A 26431-nucleotide genomic window follows, 5' to 3' on the forward strand; every position below is an offset into this window, starting at 1 on the left:
GTAAAATTTAATTTTTGTATCACCAAAATGACCATCCATCCCTTTTAATTTATTACACTTTTTCTAAACAAAAAATTGTCACATTTTCAGATTTAGGATAAACTTATTTACTCCTCTTTTATTTACCCTGAGTTATTTATTTACTCCCAGTTATTTTATGAAATGAAACAGAATTTTCTCCAAAGCTTCAGTTATCCTAAGACTCAATAAGTAACCTTCATCTACAATGTCTGTTCGTGGCTTATTCCACAGACTCTCCCTGTCAGTATTTATTCCAATTTTACGTATTTTTACCCGCTGGTGCTTTGATACTATAGACTCTTGTTTTCTAAAATCTGGTGGCCTTATTCTCCACTTGGTGCTTAAGAAAAAATGTTTTCTCCGAAAGAAAAAGGACAAATGAATATATAAATCGTACCAGATTAGCTAAATTATACATACAGTCTTGTTCTGTCTTAATGTAGGTTACTGACAATACTCTAAAGAGTTTTAAGGAAATTCAAACATGGCAAAGTATGCTTAAAAATAAAACCCATTTTATCTGGGGATGAGCATACTGTAGCCAACAGATCTAAATCATGGGCCACAGTGGCTAGTTTCTGCTCTAATCGTTGCAACTTAGGGACAGCTTAGACCAGGGTCAGCAGAAAAGGGCTGGACAGTAAATGCTTTCAATTTCAGGGCCATATACAAGCCTCTGTTTCATATTGTTCGTTGTAGTTTTTACAATCTTTTTAAAATGTGAGAAAAAATTCTTAGCTTGTAGGTTGTCTAAAAACAGGCAAAGGATTTGGTCCACAGGCCACAGGTGGCCAACCCCTGTTTCACATACAAACCTAAACAAAGGCGAGGGTTTACCTCTGGAGACCCATTTCTCTCCATGATTACAAGTAGTTCACAAGGAAAATGCATTCCTCCCTTCCTCTGTAAATCCCATCCCTCCTAGCCCTCTCTAAAACACAAAGCTCGCCTCTTAAATAAACTTATGACATGCCTCTACCAACATGGTTCATCTAACCACCTACCCCCCATTTATCACAGCGGGCTCTGCTGGCATGTCCTGCACTGGGCTCTCAGTTTTAACACTTGAATGACACCCTGAGCTGAGAGCACTCAATGTGACTCATGGCTGCAAAGAAAGGAATTCAACTTTTAAAGATATTTAAACACAAAAGTATTTTTGTCTTTCCCACTCATGGCCTCATATGTTGAAACAAACTACAGCTGGTAAATAAAAGACAGTGGGGGTGGGTTGGGGGAGAAGAGGCAGTCATTTTGTGACATTTGATCATAACAAAAAGGACCACCATGAAAAATTCTGAAATTATTCATGCAGGTTTTAAAAAATACTCCCATTCTAGAAACTGCTACTTAAGTGGGAGCAGCTAATAATTATGAATAACATGCCCTGTATACTACAGCAGAGTACAGAGATGTAATTCCTTACGTCTCTCAGTATTTGTACAAGATGCAGCTCTATAAACTGGAGATCATAGCATCATAATCTTCAAACTTCAGACCCAGATTACCTTGTTAAGACAAGAAATGATATGACTGAGGTCAATCCAAGGAGCACCCGCTTCTGTCACCTGATGAAAAAGATGATCCCTAAAGAGCTTCAACAGGTACCGGTCTCCCGTCTCCGACCAGGTAGGATCCTTCTGAAACCTGAGGGAAGGGAATATTAACCTCAATAACTCATGCTTATACCACAAAGCTATATGTTTATACTTCAGACTCAAAACCAGTTTTACTGTTGTCTACAATCAACCAGAAAGTAGGGATTGTGTGTAGCTGTTTTAAATCAAATTTTATGTCCAGAGTGCCCATAGATTTTAAAAAGTAATCTCACTGAACATGGAAGTACATGGCTACCATTTTCTACTTCTCAAAGCAATCACCCCCTTACATACTCCTACTTCACAATCCCTTCCTCACTTAGGCCCCTACCCTTAGATAAAATGGGGAAGAAAGCAAATGACCTCTTTATATAGGGTAGAGAGAGATGTCAGACATGTCTTCTGCTTTTCTGGGGGCATAAAACAGGGAAATGTCTAGGGCTGAACCAAATGGGGTAGACACTGGTTTCCTACCAACATGTGATGATGTGAAAGTGAGTGGCAAAGAGCTGGAAAACTGTCCAGATGGTCACTGTTAGTTTTCAGTGACCTATGAAACATACAGGTTACAGAAAGCTGCAATTGGATATGGAGAGAATGCTATTTAAAAACAGGGACACAGTATAGACCAGAAACAAGAATTCACCTGGGAAGCCAAGGAAGGCTTTCCAGAGAGGGAATGGGTGCTCTCCCCAAGGAAGCATGCCTCCTGGTCAGAGGCCTCAGTATGTGCAAGGGATAGAGAAAGGAGCACCTAAACAAGAAAAGACAAGTGAGGCTGGATGGCGCTGGGGGAGAAAAGAGGATCAGAGTGCAGGACCTGAGTGAGGACAAGGAGGGGTACAAGAAAAGACAGGCAGACAGCACAAGAGGCAAGGAGGAAATTAAAAGGAAAAAAAGGCAGATCTGAAGCAAGGATGAAAAGGGAGAGGTCAGGCCATGCAGCCTTAGATCACATGTAAAAATGAGGTCTGCATTCTGAGAACAAAGAGGGAAGCCCCCACAGTCATGTGTCTGCTTTATTAAGATTACTCCAGGGTTTTTCAATTAAAAGCTGATTAAACACACCCATTTATCTCTGTTCCTTTTCAAAATCCCAGCCAACTGACAGTGTCTAAAAAAGTGTATAGACAGACAAGGACAAAGGGATCAGAAACAATAGGAGACAAAAAATAGTCACAAAAATTAAAAAGGTGAAAAGCAGACAGGTAAGCAGCATGACTTAGCAGATCCGAAAAAACCAAAAAAACAAACAAAAAAAAAAAAACTGAGCTCTAATGCTTTGTGGGGTGCTTGAAGGTGAAGTCAGTAGTGGGATTTCCTGTGAGATACTTCAGGGGACAAAATAAAAGTTAAATAAAAAATTTAAAAACCCACTGAGTAAAAATCTATAATTGACAGCCTCAGAGAAAAATGAATTAAATGCTGTAAGACAGAAATATTCAGAAAGCAGAAAGTTGTTGGAAATTTAAAATATCGCAGAAATTCAAAAAATTTAAAGGATTAGGGGGAAAACTCTTTAATTTTAGACCAAGTAAGTTGAGATTATTGCCTAGAAAGTACAAATTTAAAGCATTAGGAAAAAACGCTTTAACTTCAGACAAAATAAGTTGAGATTTTTGGCTACGAAGCACAACACTAAGACACAATATGGAAAACAGAAGAGAATATTAGAAAATCAATTGCAAACGTCTAACATCTAAGCAGCGTGAATGCCAGAAAGAGGTCTGCAAAGAAACAGTAAGACAACTTCCAAGAACTAAAAGATATAAATTCCCAAGGTTAAAAGGCCCATCTGTTGATTCATCAGAATGAATCAAAAACTCACCACCACAGCACATCATTGTGAATTTCTGCACATCAATGATTTAAAAAAAGAGCGGGGGGTTGTCCTAAAAGCACAGGGATGAAGAAAAACTTGGAAAGAAAATGGCTTTGAGTCTGTCTATAAGTTAAAAGACAATAAATGGAGCAGTGCTTCAAATTCTGAAAGAAACTATCATTACTATTACTGAACTATGCATTAGAGGTACTAACACAGTCACTCAAGAGACATCAAAAGTACAGAAATGAGAAGGGAGGAAATATGACTATCATTATATGAAGACACGACTGAGAAACCCAGAAGAATCTACTGAAAAACTACCCAAACACTAGAAGTCCCATGCTACAAAATTGATAGAAATCAATCGTTTTCATATATACTGGATAACAAAGAATCTAAGAAGACAGAATGGAGGAAATTCCCATTGATAACAGCAACAAGAAAAAACACCTAAGAATAAACTTAGTGTACTGTAACTAAATGAAGAACATCGTAAACTCTGAAGGATACTAAAGCAGACATCAGCAAATACAGTGACATGCCATTATCCTGGTGAAGGTAACTCCACATCTAAAAAACACAACTGCTCCTTAAGCTTACTAATAAATTTAATAAAAGAGATAAGAAAGAGCTAACACTAGTAGATTTTAAATGTCACTCATTAACATAGTGTGAAAGAGCTGCTGCCTTAATAAACCAGTGGGAAAAGCTAGACTATGCAATAAATAGCTTTTGGACTTCTGTGGGTGGTGGGGGTGGTGGTGAATTCACACCTTACATCCTATATAAATTCCAAATATATAAAAAATTTTAATATGAAAAAAAATGAAACCTTCAGTATTCTAGAAAATTCTTGATGATCCCTTCATAAGATCTTAAGAGTAGAAATGCTAACTTTCTGACCGTGACTCAAAATCCAGAAGCAAAAAGTAAATTTGATCAATTCGACTACTATAAAAATGTCTGTATTGGAAAAAACTGAGCAGAGTCAAAAGAAAGATGACAAACTTAAAAGAAAGGATCACAAAGGTCAGATCCCTCTGGCTCCTACACAGCAAAAAGACAAAGTGCAGCTGGAAATAAAGATGCGCAAAGGATTAGACAGACAGAAAAGGAAACAGAATTGAATCAGAAAGACAGGCAACGTGCTCATTGTGAGTAAATACCAAAAAACCTGTACTGAGATTCCATTTTTCATCTATCAGGTTGTCAAAAACCCAGAAGTTCGCAAAAAGTATTGCTAGTGAAAGACTCTCACGCACTGTACACTGGCAAATCCTTCTAACAGCTGCCAAATTCCAGTCACAAATTCCAGCAGGTACTGACTTCATACTCAGAGTTGGACCTATACTTGTACACACACAAAATTAAGTATGCTTAAGTCAGTCCCTGCAGAACTGCTTACACTAGCAAAAAGGCTGAGAACAACTCAAAAGGCCATTGATAAGGAACTGGAGGGACAAATTACAGAGCACCCACAGGATGGACTATTACACGGCCACTGACCACGGCTCTGTGGTTAAGACAGCACAGACTCTGGAACCACATGTTGTCTGGACTCGAGTCCTGACTTTATGCGTGACCCCAGAGGCTTTTAACCTATGCTTCAATTTCTCTATTAACAGGGAATACTGAAGTATCTGCACTACGGGCTGTTACTAGGATTCAGTTAGGTCATGTTTGTTAACTACTGAGAAGACTGCTGTGCGTACACTAAATGTTATCTGTACAAAGATTTCCAAAACACACTGTTATGAGAAAACACACTGTCGTGCAATATACAGACCCCTGTACGTAACTTACCGTTTGTACATATTTTAAAGTAGAGGGGTGATAAGAATATACAGTTGTTAACTCAGGGAACATGTACAAGAGACTAATAAAGGCTGGTAGGAGGAGTGGAGAGACTGGGGGTGTCACGTATGAAAGGTTTTTCACTGCAAACCTTTTCTACTTTTAAAGAAACTGGTCCATACGCACTATACTCAAAAGATTCCATTAATAAAAAGAATTTTCTGAGGGCATATACCCAATCGTATTATCAATAAAGTATGAAAGCAGAATAAAGATATTTTTAGACTTCCAAACACTGGGGAAAACTCCCCTTTCTCAGGAAGCTACAGAAGGATGTGATTTATTAAAGCAGAAGAGTAAACCAATGCAAAAAGCAAGAAACAGGGTGTGCAACACAGAGAGGGGACAACAAGAGGGAGAGCTCCCAGGGCAAGAGTGCAGGGAAGCCCGGGGTCTCAGCTGAGGGCGTGAGCAGGCTGGAAGGCAACCAGCCACGAGCGGGGCAGAGGGCAGAGGCCCTGGGGTAATTTTTCTAATGCGGAGGAAAAAGGGAACTGAGAGGTTATTACTCATTTGAGGCCATATGGAAGAATGTTTTATATCCGGCGGGGAGTTTAGAATGAACTGGTGGTAAATATTTTTCACTTGCTTATTTTTCTACATAAGACAAGTATTCACACCAGGAAAACAAAAAACAAAATACAAAACAAAGGAAATGTAGTCATGATTTACTGTGTGGTGAAGCTACAAACAGTATTTACCTTGCTCTAATAATGTCAACACTGAATACTCATCTCAAAATTCAGGGGTTAAGTGGTACAGTGTGTGTATGTGTCTTTAGTTAAAGGAAGGGTGTACGAGAAATACAGCCTCACCTGCCATAGGACAGTCATTAGCTGAGCTATATACACTGAAGAAAAACTGAAACACTGAAGAAAAATCAAGAAACAGCACTTAAGCACATATTTTTAAATAAAGAGATAAATGCCAGAAGAAGCAATTAAAAACTTTTAAAATGGTTCAACATATGACCACATTTTATTTAGAAAAATCGCTAGGGAAAATGCTAACTGAATCTTTTAACTTTGAAGAAAGGTATGTGAATTTAAATTTTGTCATCAAAAAAACTCCCTCAAGCAATGGTATTTATCTACCACCTATCTCTATGAACAGCAGTTAACAATCCTGAAGGGTAACTTCTACCACAGTCACCACAGCTACTGTTTCACCTTGTCTTTGGGACAGGTATGAAGCATAAACATCAACCTTGCTTCTTTGTTGAACATATAAATAACTTTAACTCACAAACAAGGCAGAACTAAACAAATGTAAGATGGTGATGCCTCCTTTCCAGTGTCACTCATGTGACAGCTGTAACAATGCACTTTAATAGAAGATAAGAGGCATGAAACAATCAGAAATATCAAAAAGATCCAATCTGACCATGGTAAAAGGAACAGGCTTCAAAAAGCAGAGAGGCAGTACTGACAGGCAGAAAATGTTCCCTTATAGGCAAACCACAACAGAGGTTTTTAACACAGTGTAGTGTGTGTGTGTGTGTGTGTGTGTGTGTGTGTGTGTGTCTCTCTCTCTCTCTCTCTGTGTGCATGTGTAATCCCTAAGGACAACCACAACCAGGGCTGTGGTTAAAAACACCACCCTAATGGCTAACAACAGGCTTAAAAGGTCACTTCACATGAGAATTCTTCTCTTTTCCCAAATAAAATCAGTAACAATAAGGTATACTCATTCTGGTTATGCAAAACAGTGCCCTTGATTGAAAACATGATGTAAAATACTGTAAATCCTTACTCCGGCCTCTCATTGATTGTTCCCAATTTTGCTAGAAGCCTAAACAGTCTTCCATTTTGAACCTCCTATAAAACATTTTAAAAAGAGAGAGAATATTAATGTTCCAGCTAACTGAATATAAAAGCAATTAAGTTTATAAAACTGGTATCCTGTACCAATATTTGCTTTAAACCATAAACCCTAATATCCCCACCTTTTGGTTACACTTTTGAATATAACATGTTCTTTTTACATACTGTAATACTCAAGAAGATTATGCAATTGTCCCTTTTATTGGATTATAGTTTTTGTGTTACTTTCAGTGTATAGCAAAGTGATTCAGTTACACATATACATGTATTCCTTCTTTTTTCAGATTTTCCTCATATAGGTTATCACAGACGAGTTTCCTGTGCTATACAGTAGGACCCTGTTGGTTATCTGTCTTATATACAGTAGGGTGGATGTAGTAATCACAAGCCTGTGATGTATTCTTCCCCCACTGTAGCTGTCTACTACTAAGACTGCATATTAAAAAAAAAAAAAAAAATCAAGATTGTATCTCAAGACTATAGCAAAACCATGAACGAAAAAAAATAAGACAAATGCCCAGAGGACCTGAGAAATCAAAATACTGAACACTAAGTTTGGACAAAAATATCTGCAGTCTTAGCCAGCTGCGTACTATATCCAGCACAGTAATTACTCTGTTTTACATCTACTGATACACACAGATGCAGGTGCGTACACACTCCTTTAACTACACACTTTACCTTTGCAAGGTCTTCCTCTATGACATCATTTCTCATTTGAGCAGCATCCAATTGAGTATAAAATCGAGCACCAATCATGGGCATGATGTCATTTACACTTCGCATCCTGTTTTGGTCAGTCAACAAATATCTAACCAAAATAGAGAAGGATCACTTGAATGCCAAACACGCCGTTTACAGAACAACACAACCCACAAGCACACAGGGACTGCTGCCACCAGCATGTTAGTGTGCGCAATTTCAAATTTTTTTTTCATGCAAGTCGAGTTCATTTTTAAAGCTTAATGATTGTATTTCTTTTCTCTGGAAAACTTTAAGAGCCAATGGAAAAAACTGTAAAAACGTCTCTTTCTCTCAATCTTTTACTACTATGAAAATGAGAAAGGAAAGCTGGGTATAGAGTTACACTTACCATATTTCCATTCTCAAACCCTTCTTTACAATAGTGGGAGATGAAAAGATCCAAAGGTTTTGGGAGGGGTGGTTGTAGGTGGGGAAATTTTTCCATTGGTCTTCAAAAATAGTTTTTAAACTAAAACTCAGACTTTTATTTTGGTAAGGGAAACAAGCTTCAGTGTTTTAGGAAGCTGTCTCCTGCTCTGTGACTTCATTTACCAGCTGTCATGGTATTTTTATTTCTGAGAAATCTCCATGCACTAACACACATCAGGAAAAAGAACAGTTTCTTCTATCATCATAACTAAGGCAGAAAAATACTACACGTCTCAAACGGCTACCTGTCAGAACACAATGATTATTGATCATTTAGTTTTAGTATTCTGACAGGTCAACCGTGTCCTAACCATTCCTAACAAAGCAGCTTCTAACTCTTCTGTGCTCTGCTTATAATTATACCTATTTTCTCCATAGGACTTATCTCTGTCCTGCAAACATGTTACTTGTTGATGAGTTTATTAACTCCTCCCCAGTATAATGGGGGAAGCTCCAGAAGATGGGGGATTCTACTCATCTTATATAAAGTAGCTTCAGCATATGACACAGAGTTAGGCATTCTTTTGTTGAATAAATGAACAGTTATAAATTCATGTGGACAATCTACGTCTTAGCCATTCATCTGTAATTACTGACATATTTATATCTAACTACTCACACTTAAAGTTATTGTAAGCTATGTCACTTTGGCAAGTTATTTTATATCTCCCAGCCTCAGTTTTGACATCTTTAAAATGGAGCTAGTTATGGTACCTAATTTAAAGGGTTATTGGGAGAATTAGGTGAATTAATTCATAATTCACATCAATCAGCTCAAAAGTACATGATACATAGTTTACTGCTCTGTAAATTTTGATTACTGATTAGTATGAAAGTATGACTTTCTTGTTTATTCATTTTTTATTAAGGAAAATTTCAAACATTTATAGAAGGAGAGAGAAGAGTATGATGAATCTTCATGTACCCATTACCCAGTTTCAGTAATTATTAACTTATGGCCAATTTATTACACTTATATCCTTTACTCTCACTTTTATAAAAAGGGAAAATTATAACTTGAGATTACTTAAAACACCCTAGGTGTTGCAAGCTATGGCTAGAAATCACTGCTGTGATAGTATATGAAACAAATATTTTTATTTAAGAGAAATCATCTTAGTTGATCATCAAAGGAACCAGGTAACCACTGGCTCCAGTGCTCTGTCACAAGCAGGACACTTAGGCCAGTGTAACAAAGCACAGGTGGGCAGCCCCATCCTCCGTCCCTCAGTTCCATACCACAGGGCTAGTCCAAAAAGAAACTGGATCATCCAGGGTTACACAGAAAGATCAGAAGGAACAGCTGGAAGCTAAAAGAGACTGAAAAGGATCAATAAGCTCTAATTGCTTCTAGAACATCATAGAAAAAAAATTTCAAAGGAGACTTTCTAGCATCTATTCTCCTGAATCATTTAAAATAAGAGTTCTGGTTGTCCCCCCTCCAGAATCCCCGATGTCAGACGCATCTTATAGACCATCGTGACAGCAGTCCACAGTGGACTGGGCTTCTCTTAAGCCCCAGTCATTTTAGACTTACAATCAAGGATTTCCTGGAGTATAAAGACACTGGGGGAGAAGCACAGGGACCCTGACACACATACTCTCTGAAACAGGGGTGTGGGCCACACACCACACAACTGGGCTGCAGATGGGGTTATTTCTGACAGTTCTTACAAAGGTACTGACCACTCTGGAGAGTAGCACTGTCTAATGGACTTTCTGAGATGATGCAAATGTTCCATGTCCACACTGTCCACTATATGAGCCAGAAGGTACATGCAGCTTCTAAGCTCTTAAGATGTACATGGTGCTACTGAGGAACTGAATCATTTCAATTTTATTTAACTGTAATTCATTTAAATGTAAAAGGTCATATGTAGCTCGCAGATACCAATGCAGCTCTAGGGGTCTACCCTTTGGCCAAATGTTTAAAACATCAATAACTAATTTAAACACACTGGTTTATGAACTTATTTCAAGAAATACATACTTAGCAATAAAAATAAATTAAAAATTGTTTAATTATGTTTTGCCTGATTTTAAATAGTGGAAACTAAAAATCAATAGAATCACTGTTAAAAGACTCTCATGAAAAATCTGTCTTATCTCATAAGATCATTATATTAAAACTTACAAAATCAGATTCTTCAGGTCAGAGGAGTAGTTGATTGTCACCAGTTCCATGGCTTTCTGTAAATTCTCTCGCTGAATTCCTGCCAAAGAGTTGCAAGCCAAAGCCAACACAACTTTTCCTAATGATATCAGATCTGCTTGCTGACATGAAAGAATAAATATAACTTTTAATTTTTCTTTCATAGATACAAATTTAATACACTGACACTATTGCCTGCATGGAAAAAGCATCTTTACAAAGAAGCTGAAGAACTAGGTACATGGTTCCTAGATATTGGTGTTCATCAGAATTACCTGGGAGCTTCATTAAAAAGACTCTTTCTGAGCAGCTCCACCCCAGATTCTCAGTAGGTCTGGGAACAGGCCCAACATTTTTAAAGTACCTAGGTAATTCTAATGAAAGTAGTTCTAGGGGCTACTTTAAGAAACATTCAAAACAATTCATATGCCACCTACAGAACTGCTGCTTTACTGTCCTTTTTTTTCCCCTAAATGTTTATACTTAAATAAAGCTCATATTCTTACTATGGCAGGACATTTGAGGCTGGTTACCAAACAGCTGCTTCACAGTGATCATTACATTGATGACAGGCACTGTCTTCATTCTCCATGATGCACAAAAGTGAGAGTGTATTTGAAAAGGAAGTAATTCCCTTATTCCAAACACAATGTCCGCAATACCTGATTTCAGAGCACATTCTCTAGACATCAACAATGCTGCAAACCTCCATGACAGTCCATCTGCCCTTGTTTCCAAGCAGACAGGTTTTTACACTATAGTCGATCTCTGAGCTCTGTAACCACCTCACTTCCTACCTGTTTTGTTTCTTTGTTTTAAAGATTTTTCCCTTTGAGGCCTTTCTTCCAAAAGAATGTTTAAAAGACAGCTGACTGAATAATAATAACTCCTAGAAACAGAATGGTCACCTAAGTGGCCCTGCTTGGCAGGTTAACTATCAGTAATCATGTACCTCCAAGACAATGGAACAGTTTAGAGTTCAAGGAAATCATTTTAAGTAATTTCTACAGAAAATTCACATAAATCTTCACAATCTGAGATCTCATCTGAATTACTGGATACATGTTTATTTATGGAATAAATAAATATTCCATAGAGCTTTCAAACTTAGCTTTACAATAAAATTCACCTGAGAAGCTAAAAAAAAAAAAGAAAATCACCCGGTGGCTATCCTTCCATCCTATTTTGGTGTTGTTAGTCTATAAGATCTACATATTGGTATTTTTCAAAACTTTGTAAGAGATTCAGATATGCAGCCAGGGTTGAGAGCCACTGGTTTTGTAAAAGTTTATAAATGATGTTATTTGCAAATCAGGTTGAGTATTTCATGGCAATTGCTAGGAAACTTTAGGACTACATAGCTATCCTTAACAACATCCTTCCCAAAGAGTAAAAAATAAAAAGAAATCAAACTCAATGACTAAAATAACATTAAAAAGTTCAAATCTAGCATTGGTGAATCTGATACTCTGAACCTAAGATCCTATAATATAATCAGTGGAAAAATTAATTTTAAGACAACTCTGAATCAATCAGGAAGAGATGCCAAGGATTCATGTCAGAGAAACTGTGTAAAACTCCGTCAGTGGCCGAGTTCGGAGATCAGGCTGGGAAGGCAGGTGCCACAGGAAGGGGCATGAATGCTGTGGCATTGTCCTTGCTCTCTGGACCCACAGCCATGACTGAACTCAGGCAGGACTCCTCTCAGTCTCTCTCCAGATCAACAAAACATTCCAAGTTAGATAAAGGAAATCATAAACATGCTAATTGAGAGAAATCAGTACATGGAAAAGAAAACTGTAAAAGTCCACAAGTGCTTCAATTCAGTGTCATCAGCAAAGCAAACTTAAGCTTGTTATTGTTTATTAAGTATTTCAGCAGCATGTAGCAACACATAACATCCCCACCCTCAAACAGCAAAATCTTAAGTTTAGCTCCACCCTGAATCAATGCTATAACTAAATCTCCCCCCTAGAGGATCCCCTATTACAAGACAGGAAAACAGGAAAACAAAAGCACAAAATAGCTGAAGGACCATATGGGTTTAGGAAGTCAGTCCATCTGATTCTGAGTACATCTGCCACCTTTCTGAAGCTGACTCAAGGTGGGAATACCCACCTAGAAATGAAGTATACACATCACATAATCCAGACTAAATCAGAACTGATTTTTTCAAATAAAAGAGGTTAATGAAGTCCTGCTGGACAGAGACACTGTAATGTCATTAAGCGCTCAGTAACTCTCCTTTCCTTATTCTCAGCTAAATAGTGTTCCATTTGTTATTTTTGCTTCTTACCTCCATCTGGCTTTTCCCCCCATTTGTTGAATTCTGGAGGCTTTCCCCCCAACTCATTTTCAGTTTCTTCCTGATTCTTGACTTCTTGATTTTTCTCTGATTCTATCTATGGCTCTACTTATGTCCATTTTACTGAAAGTCAGTCTCTATTCACGTGTCTGAAACAGACTATGAAAAATAGACTACAAGAAACAATACACTCCTTTCTCATGTACCCTCTTCTCTGTAAAATCATAACCCCCCCCACTAGAAACTACCATTAATTCTCTCCTTTACCTTACTTATATAAGCTCTATGGAAAATCCATATATACACCCACTCCAAAAAAAAAGAAAGGAAACCTGATACAATCTTTGCCTTTGAAAAATAAAGGGACGCTGACAATTGGTTGAAAGTAGCCCAAGTTTATGAATGGGGGCAGCTCCTAACCTACCAATCAGTTGGCCCAAATGCTTACTTTACAGTTGTTTGTTTTGAAACTCTGGAATTGTTTTTTCTTATGAAGTGTGGTTTTTCAAGGTAACTAACGATATAATCCAAAACATAAATAAAGGACATTCGAAAATAAATGGAAAACACCCCTGCTGTGATACTTACAGAAAAACAAAATCAAACTAGTCTTATCTTTCACTAGAAATTAAAAAGAAAAAGGAACTACTCAGAATAGAGAGGAATGAAGAGGTACCATGAGGCTGCACATAAACAACACAACACCAGTTCTGTGGACAGAGGGTTTCCTAATACTTGCAATAGACGCTGATGGCACTGATTCTAAATAATGTCTAATTTCTCTCCCAAAGTTTAGTATTATTTTCTTGAATATATAAAGATCACTAGTATTTTAACAGTCAATAATCAGTCACTTTCAGAAGCTCAAAGAATACGAAGGAAAATTTTCAGAGCCAATTAGTTAGGCACTAAGTGTAAAACAGATGATAAGCAGGAAAGTAGCTAAGAAAAACCAACCAGGATAAGAAAGAGGGAGCAAATTGCCCTCTGCAGAAGAAAGCTGCTAGCGGTGGGGGCTGGGTGAGGATTGGGGGACTGGAGGGTAGCCAGATTCTTCCACATAGAGCCCACTAGATGGCACTACCAACCAGAACAGCTTGGCAGCTGCTGGGGTAGGGGGGCCAGAGCAAAGGGGAAGGAAGCTATGAAGAGCCTGCAAACAACTGAACATGACAAGAGGAGTCACTCTAAGTCTGGGTACCATGCTGTCCACTGTCCAGCAGCAAAGGAAGAGGTTTAAGCATGAACTAACCAGAATATCACACACTACTTACACTTTAATTCTCATCCTGGACTTTCCTTTTTGTTCTAAATTTGTCTCAATTTTAATAAAGCAAACTAAAATCTTTCAAAGATTTATTAAAGAAAAGAAAATGAAATGAGAAGGGCAATGGGAAGGTAAGGTATTTTCCTTGTTTCTCCATGTAAATAAGGGATTTTGCCTTACATCAAATCTCCCTAAGTTAATAAATGTTCAGAAACACCAAAAACTCCTTACATGAAAACAAACAAACAAATACTGTCTTAAAATGACAACTGCACATCCTCCAAAAAATATGAATACAAACAGAATGACATGAAATACTGACTTTAAATAGCTATATCACTTGCACAGAGTAAAAAGGCAAAAGCAGTCACACTGCAAGCTCCTTGCAGAGGTGGATTCTTACCTATGCCTTTCATTAATCAAGAAGTATGAATGAAATAGCTAAGAACACAATGCAACCTCAGTCCACAATATTACGATAAAGTCAGACTATAACTGAATTCTAATGTACAAGAAGTGAGTGATAGGTTTTTATTAAGGAAAAGAAAATGAATCCTTTAGAAAATAGCTATACAACACCTTTCCTTTGAAAATAAAAGTTTTGGAGTGACAGTGGGACAACTGTAAAAGTAAATACAACAGGTGTGATTTTAACATACTAAAAGTGAAAACTAAGTAAAATGTCATATACTGTATTTCATTCAGCTAGTTAGGGCTCTAATCTATGCTGAGGAGAAATTTCCTAGTCATATAAATGTATTGTCATTTGAACAACTAGTCTCTGACACTGTCACTAATTCTGTATATTACAACTTCTAAGGGCGCTACACTGAACACACCATAGTGATTAAGAAATGCACGTTCCAAGTCTGCATAGAGACCACCCCCAGAATAAACTGAAATCTACATTTAAAACTGAAATGCTTTTAAAATAAAAAAATTTATCTTAAAAAAATTCAAGCCATAAGTTATTAAATATGTTAATTCTTACTCACCTGGTATTGAGCCATTAATGCCAATGGATTATTATTCTGACTGTTATCAAATGTTAAAACATCAAAAACTCCAACACAATTTACTCGCAACCTTTAAAGATTAGAAAATTTAGAGAGAATAATTAAAATGAGACTTTTGAAAACTTACATACTAGTGGAAACTGAACATTTCTTATGATACTGGGAAGGATCTCAGCATCCTGGCCAGTCCCTCAACCTGCCCTACCCCCATGTAACCCCTGCCAGTCACCACATTAGAGATAACGTCACAGACTTCAAGTGACAGGCCTTTGGTTGTGAAAGCCAGGAATGGATAAAGCCAGGACTGCAACTTGCACTTTTTGAGTACCAGGTCACTGCTTCTTTTCCCAAAACCTAGCTGCTTCTTTACTAGTTACGCGTGAAAAGAGAACCAGTTAGCTTCTTAACAGGTGATGAAGATATGCTAGGCACGTTCAAAGTATTTTACATGTATTAATTAATTTGGTCCTCTCAATAATCTTATGAGGCAGGTACCTTACAAATATGGAAAATGGAGATAACAATAGCACCTGTCTCATAGACTGCTGAACACACAAGTAACTTGCTGTTAGTTAAGTAACCAGCAGAGCCAGGACATGAAACCAGGTAACCTGGTACTAAGACCTTGAGCTCCTGATGCTATGCTGCCCAAGACAAGTCTCAAAATTTCAACAACTCAAATCAAACACTGATAAAGTTAAGGTCTCTGTAAAATCACTGATTCTCAAAGCATGAAACCCAATCAGCAGCAACAGCATCAATCGCCTGCTAGTTAGAAATGCAAACTCCCAGGCCTCGCTCCAGACTTCATGAATGGGAACTCTGGGGGTGTAGCCCAACAGGCTGTGCTGAATAAGCCTCTCGAGATTATGGGGACTCATGTCAAAATCTGAGACTGACAGTTCTACATATGAAACTTGTACTGACACTGCCTGATATACCCACCAACCCTAACCATACACAGAGAAGGCAATGGCACTCCACTCCAGTACTCTTGCCTAAAAAATCCCCTGGATGGAGGAGCCTGGTAGGCTGCAGTCCATGGGGTCACTAAGAGTTGGACACGACTGAGCGACTTCATTTTCACTTTTCACTTTCATGCACTGGAGAAGGAAATGGCAACCCACTCCAGTGTTCTTGCCTGGAGAATCCCAGGGATGGGGGAGCCTGGTGGGCTGCCTTCTATGTGCTCGCACAGAGCTGGACACCACTGAAGTGACTTAGCAGCAGCTAACCATACATACCTCCCAAACCCCTACAAGATCTTGGTTAATAACAAGGCATTTTATTACAAACTCAGCATGTAAAAAAAAAAACAAAAAAACTTACAAATGAACTCAAAAGTCACAGTAGTTCTTCTGGATGGAATATATGAAAATGCAGAATTACAACAAATCGTCATGCTATGTTTACTAAGCTGTTACAGGTTAGATGATTGATAAAGAAGCCAGAGTTCAAAACGCCAGTACCTTGTTTTGCCAGTTATCAGAATCTTTGTTGGGTCCATAACGCGACATGCCAAACCTGCTGTATGAATGGTACGCAGTGCAGAACTCAGCTGGACAATATATGCCCAAATAAGAGATTCTGGCAACAATCCAGCATGCTGTCTGGGCAATGGGCCATCATGTTGACCTATAAACACACAAAAAATGGCACCTTCATGTAATTAACTAAAAGACTAAAACATGCAGATCAAAAAGAATTCAAGAAACAAACCCAGATTTTCTTATGTATGATATTACACCTCAGTACTCTACTGCCAGCAGTAGCAGCGCTCTCACTGAGCTTCTCTTTTCTGTGACCACTATAATTATTGCACAGCAGACAAAAATTATTAAAGTAAGAACTTCTTCTTAATTGTGAACCAAGTTCTAATTAAAAACAGGAACCGAAGGGATTATTTTTCTTAAACTGTGGTTAAACCTTGTCTCTATTACTGCTCAGGTGTGTGGGAACTATTCTTTCCATGGCTTGAGGGAAACAAAAGTCGCCACCAACATCTCTGTGGAGTGTTTTCTTATTGTCCTTACGCTGCCCAGCCTCTACTATTACAACCACATCCAATTAACAGAAAACATAAATGTAAAATACTGAACGTCACTTATGCCACTTATGGGTAGTAATGCTGAAACATAAAAATAATCCAGTCTACCATGAAAAGTAATCCTTTTGATTCTATCAACCTTGTAAGGGCTTCTTGATACAATTTTCTGGGTCACTGTTAATCAAGAGAAAAGGGGCCTCATAAATGTAATCTAGATTCTGTAGTTATTTCAGGGAACATGACCTTATAAATCCAAGTATTCAAATGGTTGTAAACAAACTTTTTCTGAATCAGTTACAAAAACAACAAAGTTAAATGGTTAACTGTGATGCTAATAAACAGCTCTTATGTCTTGAGACAAAATTTCCAGGGAAGAACACAATACAAAATTCAAAAACTGCTAGCCCTCAGATTTAGACAGAATTGAAGGTAATACCATCTGGAAAACCATGTCAAATGACTCAAAAAGTAGCTCTAGTAATATATGTCAAGACAATGTCAAAGACAACCAGGAAGCAGTTAAATAAAGCTATTTACTAAGTGTGGTTTTTTGGGTTCCAAAATCACTGCAGATGGTGATTGCAGCCATGAAATTAAAAGACGTTTACTCCTTGGAAGGAAAAGTTATGACCAACCTAGATAGCATATTAAAAAGCAGAAACATTACTTTGTCAACAAAGGTCCATCTAGTCACAGCTATGGTTTTTCCAGTAATCATGTATGGATGTAAGAGTTGGACTATAAAGAAGGCTGAGCACCAAAGAAATGATGCTTTTGAACTGTGGTGTTGCAGAGACTCTTGAGAGTCCCTTGGACTGCAAGGAGATCCAACCAGTCCATCCTAAACGAGATCAGTCCTGGGCGTTCACTGGAAGGACTGATGTTGAAGCTGAAACTCCAATACTTTGGCTACCTGATGCGAAGAGCTGACTCAGCGGAAAAGACCCTGATGCTGGGAAAGATTGAGGGCAGGAGGAGAAGGGGACAACAGAGGATGAGATGGTTGGATGGCATCACCGACTCAATGGACATGGGTTTGGGTAGACTCTGGGAGTTGGTGATGGACAGGGAGGCCTGGTGTGCTGTGGTTCATGGAATCGCAAAGAGTCAGATACGACTGAGCAACTGAACTGAACTGAATAGGGGAAAAAATATTTGTAGCAAATATACTGCATACTTTATGCCAGATTCAATCTAGTTACTTTACCCACATTATGTCATTTTAAACCTTTTACCACAATCCCTATAAGGTATGCTATTATTATTCCCACTCTCTTATTAGTATTACTAATCTCTTTTAACATGCTATCTTTTATTTTGTTTTAAATTAACAAATTACATAGTATAAGAAAGCATTATACTTCCATCTATGTCTCTACAAATTTATACAAACATTGGCTCTTTTTTCCTTCATTTTCAATATTCATACTGGGAAAACAGAGAGTATAAATTGCTATAAATTAAAGTATATATGGTACATTTAAAGGAGTTAATACCATCAAACAATACTTTCAAATACTAGAAAATGAACTGATTTCTAAGAAAATGTAAACATACCAAATAATCAAACACCAAAAGCAGAATTAAGATTAAAAAAAAGAAAAAACTAAAAAGGAGTGCTATAAATCAGTGGTTCTCAACAGGGGTCAATTTTGCCACCTCAGAGACATTTGGCAGTGTCTGAAGATATTTTTGGTGTCACAAAGGGAGGAGGGGGTTGCTACTGGTATCTAGCGGGTACACGGTAGGGATGCTGCTAAACACCCAGCAAGGCAGAGAATGTCCCTACAAAAATAATTAATCCAGCCCCAAATGTCAACAGTGCTGAGGCTGAGAAACCCAGCTATAAATTAAAGCCAACAGTCATTTCACAGCTGTTGTTACTAAAATAAACGAACAACTACAGCTATATTTCTCTATAGGAAAAGTTATACCACATCCCTTTCAACAAAATTATGTGTGTGCTACAGATGACATGGCAAAAGGAAAAAAATGACCACACTCTGAGACCAGATTTTTAATGCAAAACAGCCATGTAACCACAGCTTGCTTCTTTCAACTGTCAGAAAGCAAAGTTACAAGCAAACAGAAATAATATATTTTATCTATAATGCCAGGCAGACTCCAGTCTTCTCTCTCCTTGCTTTCTCTCAGGATACATTCAGGAAAATCTTTAACAAAAACCTCAGCATAAAGGGTAACACTTTCCTGCCCCCAAACAAGAAAATGATACATACATTTTCCTTCCCCCAAAACAAACTAATTAATAGACATTGCAAAATGAATTTACTTTAACTCTGAAATGATTTACCCTTCAATAAGCATTTGTTAGAATGTAATTACAATGTTTTAGTTCTTTGCAATATATGAACAATAAAACAATTCTTTAAATACTAAACAATGAAAATAGTCCCCATTTAAGTAAAAGTTACCTGAAAATTTATTTTGAAGTCCCTTTAGTAACACAGAATCCTACCTTAAAGCAAAATATTTGTTCAGGGAAATAATTACATAAATAACAGAGAGTCACACTGGACTATGTAAGAGAGACAAAACAAACCAAAACAAAAAACCAAGACAAGAAAGAAATGCCAAGAGACTCATAATGATGATGCTTTGGGTGGTGAAGTTACAGGAATTATTTTTCAATTTAACGCATTTTCCAAACCATTTTACTCAGAAAGCATTACATTTTTTAAAGAAAAAACAAGAGGAAAAAAACTTTTATCATATTCTCAGCTACTTACATTTCAGATATTTACATCAGTCTTTCGTAACCCATCTTCATCTCCATCTACAGGTAACACATTATCTCCTAACTTGTTACACACTGACTCCATTTCTTTAGAGTATTTCTTTTTAAAATGCAATATGGTCTTTAAACTGAATGATTATAGGGCTAAACTTACAAGTACTTTAAAACACAAAAGTACTCTTTCACAGAGCAAAGGCTTTGTCAAACCCAGCTTTCTTGCATCGTCTCCTTACCCCACTTTCTCTTTGTGAAATAGGCATCCGCGTTGGGGTCATTGAAGTGTCTGCTCATCATGGTCTCTCCTCCAGCATGGAAATCATATGCAAACACAAGAGCTTGAAATAAAACACAAACGCTCATTACTGTAACCTGGCTTCCAACAATGAAGCCCACCAGCAGAGAGACAATTACAAGTCACTCACAAGGCTCTGAGAAAGCTTTAGTGGTAAACACTTCACGCAAGGTTACAATATTTGAGTGCTGAATTTTTTTCCACATATCGACTAATACCATGCACTTTGTGTTAACAAGACGGAAACCTGAAAAAGAGAACATTTTCTGCTTAACAGGAAATGACATCTCCCCCTTATTTCCCCAAAACGTGCCAAAAGAGCCATGTTATACATCCCTTGTTGTTGTTTAGTTGCTAAATCGTGTCCAACTCTTTTGGGACCCCATGGACTACAGCCAATCAGGCTCCTCTGTCCATTGAATTCTCCCAGCAAGACTGCTGGAATGGGTTGCCATTTCCTTCTCCAGAGGATCTTTCCAACCCAAGGATCAAACCCAAGCCTCCTGCACTGACAGGCAGATTCTTTACCACTGAGCCACCTGGGAAGCCCAATATATCCCTTGCTGCTGCAGCTGCTGCTAAGTCGCTTCAGTCGTGTCCAACTCTGTGCAACCCCATAGACAGCAGCCCACCAGGCTCCCTGTCCCTGGGATTCTCCAGGCAAGAACACTGGAGTGGGCTGCCATTTCCTTCTCCAATGCAGGAAAGTGAAAAGTGAAAGTGAAGTCGCTCAGTCGTGTCCGACTCTTAGCGACCCCATGGACTGCAGCCTTCCAGGCTCCTCCATCCATGGGATTTGCCAGGCAAGAGTACTGGAGTGGGGTACTGAATATATCCCTTATGAGATACTAATTTCCAAATGAAACGATAAATGTATTTATTATCCTTTAAATTCATGTTAATTAAAAAAACTCATTCAGGAATACCTGAATAATCTCAGCCTCAATAATATGCTCCTAAAAGAGGATAAATTATCTTCCTTACCATGTATCCTCCGAAGGCAATAAGGCAGATCATCTTTGCTATTTACAGCTTTGTAGCAGGATGTAATGTATCCAAAATTACTTGATTTCTGTATCCGGTTGGGTGGTGGCAGTGGTTCTAGAGGAAACAGGCTATGGTAGCTGTCAACTTCTGTTGGGACTGCTAGAGTAATTCATAAGAAGATGACTTTAGCTTGCAGACACTCATAAATCTCTCAGATCTCAAAGAAATAAAGAAGAAACCAAATTCACAAACGACTGATATCAAACACTCTGTATTCTAGAAGAGTGTCAAGATTCATAGTGTGTCCATTCTATAGGGCACACCAGTCTCACAATCAATAAAAATAGACATAACACAACAAAAGAACTAGATTTCATGAACTCAAAAATATTTATCTTTGGTAACAGCACAACTCTTGTTTCTCAGCTCTTAGAAACAATTTGGATTATCACCTATCAATATTAAACTTTCCAATGGTATCTTATTTGTCTTTCCCTAATCATCAGTGATGTTCAACGTTTCTTCATAATTTTTGGCTGTATAAATTTCCACTTTCTTGAAATGCCTATTCCTATTTTTGGCCACTTTTCAGTTTTGTTTTTAAGGCTCTTACTAATTTGTGGCTTTAATTTTCTTTTCTTTGTCAAACATGTAAACATCTTCTAAGCTTTTTCTCTACTATAGATATCTTTGGGTTGTTTTTAACTGTAATTCAATAAAATTTATCAGTATTTGAAGAGTCAACAAACTTTGCCTCCAGTATAGGACATCTTTCCCTACTGAAACATTAAATTTATTCATATATATTTCATAGCATGAGTTTTAAAGCTTTGTATTATCATTTAGAGATATTACACATTTTGTTTTAGACATCTTAATCTATCTGGAGTCAGTTTTTGCATGTGGTTTGAGATGATACAACTGTAATAATACAATCTTCTACCATAAAGAAAACCATTTTTCCCAGTGCTTTCCAGCCATCTGTGTCACTTCTCCCTAGCCTGTTCCAGTAGTTAATCTGTCTAGCCCAGTGCCATTACCACACCACTGCAGGGACTACAGACTCAAGCCAAGCCTGCCCTCCCCACACACCAGAACCCTAATCACAATCTTCAGAGTGTTGCAGGGAGTCTTCGACCTTCACTTTCTGATAAATTCTATCATATACTATGAAAAGCTCTGTTATGTTCAATATAATTTTAAAAAAAGAAAGACACAAAGACCAAACCTTGATTAGAAGTGGAACTTTCAGCCAATCTCCCAACCTTCCAGGGACGGGAGAAAAGCTGAAGACTGAATTAACTGCCAAGAGCCAAAGATGTAACCAACATGCCCCGACAACAAAACATCCATAAAGACTCCTCAGCAGCGGGATTCAGAGAGCTCACAGTTGGTGGGCACGATGCGGCACTGAGAGGGTGGCACACTGGGGAGGGCAAGGAGGTCCCCACCCCCATACCCAGCCCCCACATGTCTCTTGCATGTGGCTGTTCCCTGAGTTGTACCCTTTATAATAAGCCAGTAATAGTTCATACAGTGTCTTCCCAAGTTCTGTGAGTCATCCCAGCTTATTACTAAACCTGAGGGCATCCAGTAGAAACCCCCAAATTTGTAGTTGCCCAGACAGAAGTTTGAGTAGCTTAGGTACCCCATTTCAGCTGACCTCTGAGGCAGGTGTGGTCTTATGGGATTGAACCCTTCCTTAACAATTAAACTCTTGGAACATGAAGCAGGTGTTAGTACTGTGAGTAAAAATAACTCATGTGCTTTGACTAAAATTGTCCTGAATCTATAGATTACAAAAATTGATTATCATTATGTCTTCCTATTCATGAGTATAGTATTTCACTCTATATATTTACCCTCACTTTCATGCATTATCTTGCCTGGAGAATCCCAGCAACGGGGGAGCCTGGTAGGCTGCCGTCTATGGGACTGCACAGAGTCGGACACGACTGAAGCAACTTAGCAGCAGTAGCAGCAGCAGCAGTAAATCTCCCTCACTGAGATGTTACATATCTTTTATTGTATTTATTTCTAGGTATTGATTCTCTGAAACTACTGTAAATAGCATCTTCATTTTATTTATTTTTTATTTTTTACCCTGACTAGGGCCTCAAAGACAATGCTTGATAATAAGGAAAATTCTAATATGAACATTTCAAAGGCCATGACAGAAAAGTTTCCTGCCCATCTAAAGGGGAAAAGATCAGTCTTGAAACATAACAACCAGACATACTCCTTTGAATTCTTTAGCAGTCAAGAAGATACACAGGTGACTGTGCTGAGTCCTTGATTACAACCAGGTATACTGAGATTCAGAGAAGGCAATGGCACCCCACTCCAGTACTCTTGCCTGGAAAATCCCATGGACGGAGCAGCCTGGATGGCTGCAGTCCATGGGGTCGCTGAGGGTCAGACATGACTGAGCAACTTCACTTTCACTTTTCACTTTCATGCATTGGAGAAGGAAATGGCAATCCACTGCAGTGTTCTTGCCTGGAGAATCCCAGGGACCGGGGAGCCTGGTAGGTTGCCATCTATGGGGTCGTACAGAGTCGGACACGACTGAAACGACTTAGCAGCAGCAGCAGCATACTGAGACTACTGCTACAGTAAATGTATTCCTGCTGTATTATTTATAAAGTTTTGCTAAAATAAACCACATTTAATCTTGCCTTTACAGAATAAGCTAGGGAAAGAGATTTTAATGCTCTCTGAGAAACACTACAATTCAGCCAAAAAGAATATAGGTTTAAACCCTGATTTGGTCAGACAATTACTAGTCACTGACCTTAGAGGCAAGCTACTTAACCCGGCTGTTACCTTCAGTTTCCTCACAAGCGAAACAGAGGTGATAATATTAGCAAGTACACCACAGGAGCTTTGCAAAGAAAAAACTTACACACAGAAAGCCTTAGTACAGGGGCATGCCACAGTCTCAATAATAACTACAACAATCACTCCTACTTAAGTACCTATACTTTGTCAGGTTTCAAAAGATAACATTCTAGTACACAGTGAGATAAATCACAGTGGAAATTCTAAAACTGCCTATTTTTTGGATAAACTAGAATCTTGTCACATGTAGAATTATTTGAAAAACTCTAGATGACCAATGGCATCTTGCAATTCTTAACTAGATTTCAAACAAATATATTCATTAAAGAGTAATTAATTAGCTGGCTTAAAGCATAAAAACTGTGGGACTACGTAAGGATTATACTCTCCTTTAAAAGGAAGGATCAATCAACTTGCATTTTACCTGGCATATCAGCTTGATCAATTTGAGCCATTGTTATTAAATGTCTGTTTATCAGCTCCTAAGAAAAGAAAATAAGTTCATTTACATCTAAACACAGCTTCTGAAATATGGACTTTTTATTGTAACTGACTACCATAACCATTAATAGTTTTGGCATGTGCACTTTTCAATACTAATACAATGAAATAACATTTCCAATACTGGTAAAATGTCTAAATTCCAGTCCCAGGTAGACCTGCCCATAACTCTAGCTGGTTTCAAGTAGCAGTGTCACAACCCAGAGCCTACAGCTAGATCTGTGGTCAATAGTTCACTCCACAAACAATATTCTGAAATAAAAACATTTCTGAGGATTTAAGAGTAAAATAAAATCCTACATATCAAATAATACCTGTTTAACAACAACAAAATTAAATTATTTTATAAAACCTACTTTGTAGAAAATTTTGAGCTTTCTTAAAATGTTCTTTTCTAGGCCAAATTATTTATTAGCTAACAACTACAGATATTAGCAAAAATCTGTTTAGAGATCAGAAATCATTTAAATTATTTTACACACTTCAAAGGCTTTTCAATGCACAGGATGTGAGGTGCAAAATGGTGGTCCATTTAAATAGCTATTCTATGTTTTGTATTACCTGCAATTGTCTTGAAAAACACGTTTCCTTAAATAAATACATCAATTAGAATTCATAAACTCTACCTGCTTCAGTACAGCATATCTAATTAAATAATACGATTTGAAAGGAGCTCTGTTGTTTCTCCAGTTCTTTGCTAAAGAATGACAGACATCAACTGTTTCCACTCTGAACTCTGAAAGCATACCTGTCGCAGTTCATCAGCCATGAAGAAGGAAGGTGCATTCGCTTTTGGCTGCATATAAGCAACGTGAGGTGCAGTTGGAGGATAGATGTGGTAGTTAGGAAATACCTAAGAGATAGGGAAGGGGAAAATAGAATGATCAATTTTTCTCAACTGATAAGCTTTATCATTACTGTGATAAAGTTCTAATCTTTAAATGACAATGATAAATTGATACTTTTAATCTTTATATGACAGTGAATTAAAGAGAATTCACTCAGAGAATAGCTATTATCAGCACACTTTCTAAATGAATTCAGTTTTAAAATCTTTATTGGAATAATCTATTTTTTAAACTCTAATAAGAAAGGAGACATTTCTTCAGATACGGTAAAATTTTACCTCCAATGAGAGGCACAAGTAGTTTTTTGGAAGTATTTTTAAACGGTAATTGGAAGAGAGGAAGAAAGTAGATACTAAAGGTGCTTGGGAACAGTCAGAGCATGGAGTAACTCTGCCCTGGCCGCCCAGAGAACTGCCCTCTGGAAGGGTCTCCTGCAGCCAAACTGAACAAAGTTGTTATCTAGATGCTTGTTAACACCTCAGACTAGAACAGGAAAGAGGACCAGCATCCTCTGGGTCAGCAGTGGAGGTGAACAGAAGGATGCGACAGAGTATGTACCTTCCAATCGAACTACAACAAAGCCACTAAACTCTACTGCCAGCCTCATGTCTTTGATCCTTTCATCTGGGCTCTTCCCACCACCCTGCTTTCTTCCCATCTTCCTCTGCCTCTCCTTCCCTTCACTGGTCCACAGCACAAAATCAAAGTACACCCTAAAATATCTTCTATTTTATCCTTTCATATTTAAAGCTGAAACAAACCCTTTTTTTCTCTTTTAAAAATGAATTCAGCTGATTTCCGCTGCCCTCAGATGATTGTTCTGCTCTGGATCTCAAGCAGGAAGTGGTTTTGCAATACTTGAAAGGTTTCCTTTAACTACACCTGCAAGGAGAACAGCGCCTCCTTTCCCTGGCCGTGGTTTCCTTACATCAGGTAGTACAGTTGGGCTGAACTACCTCAGGTTTACCAAGAGTGTATTTTTAAGAGCTGTGTGAAGGGTAAAAACATTGTGAAAATGTGCCATGTATAATATCCACAGAAACAGCTGAGACAGTTTTGTTACAAAAGAATCTCTTTATAGGTTAAACTGAACTTTTTTCTACAAATGTGATAAAATAAAAATGTA

General features: G+C 37.9%; 1 protein-coding gene across 10 annotated transcripts in view; it reads right to left on the bottom strand.

Moving 5' to 3' along the window:
* Positions 1-26431, bottom strand: part of PAN3 (poly(A) specific ribonuclease subunit PAN3) — a 123448-nt gene that overhangs the window by 3849 nt on the left and 93168 nt on the right. For 7 of the 10 annotated variants that reach the window (XM_025000073.2, XM_025000071.2, XM_025000069.2 and 4 more), the window contains 11 exons: positions 25206-25310; positions 24381-24438; positions 21113-21274; positions 20259-20375; positions 20070-20171; positions 16504-16669; positions 15014-15104; positions 10429-10568; positions 7803-7932; positions 7051-7115; positions 1530-1668 (listed from right to left, as the gene is read on the bottom strand). In XM_025000073.2, the coding sequence (XP_024855841.1) occupies positions 1530-1668; positions 7051-7115; positions 7803-7932; positions 10429-10568; positions 15014-15104; positions 16504-16669; positions 20070-20171; positions 20259-20375; positions 21113-21274; positions 24381-24438; positions 25206-25310 (1275 nt within the window). Of the gene's footprint in view, positions 1-1416; positions 1669-7050; positions 7116-7802; positions 7933-9533; positions 9615-10428; positions 10569-15013; positions 15105-16503; positions 16670-20069; positions 20172-20258; positions 20376-21112; positions 21275-24380; positions 24439-25205; positions 25311-26431 lie in introns of those variants that run through there. The other 3 variants (XM_025000072.2, XR_003037531.2, XR_003037532.2) reach the window with 3 other exon arrangements.

The sequence above is a fragment of the Bos taurus genome, chromosome 12 (genome assembly GCF_002263795.3).
Source record: "Bos taurus isolate L1 Dominette 01449 registration number 42190680 breed Hereford chromosome 12, ARS-UCD2.0, whole genome shotgun sequence".
Classification (NCBI taxonomy): Eukaryota; Metazoa; Chordata; class Mammalia; order Artiodactyla; family Bovidae; genus Bos; species Bos taurus.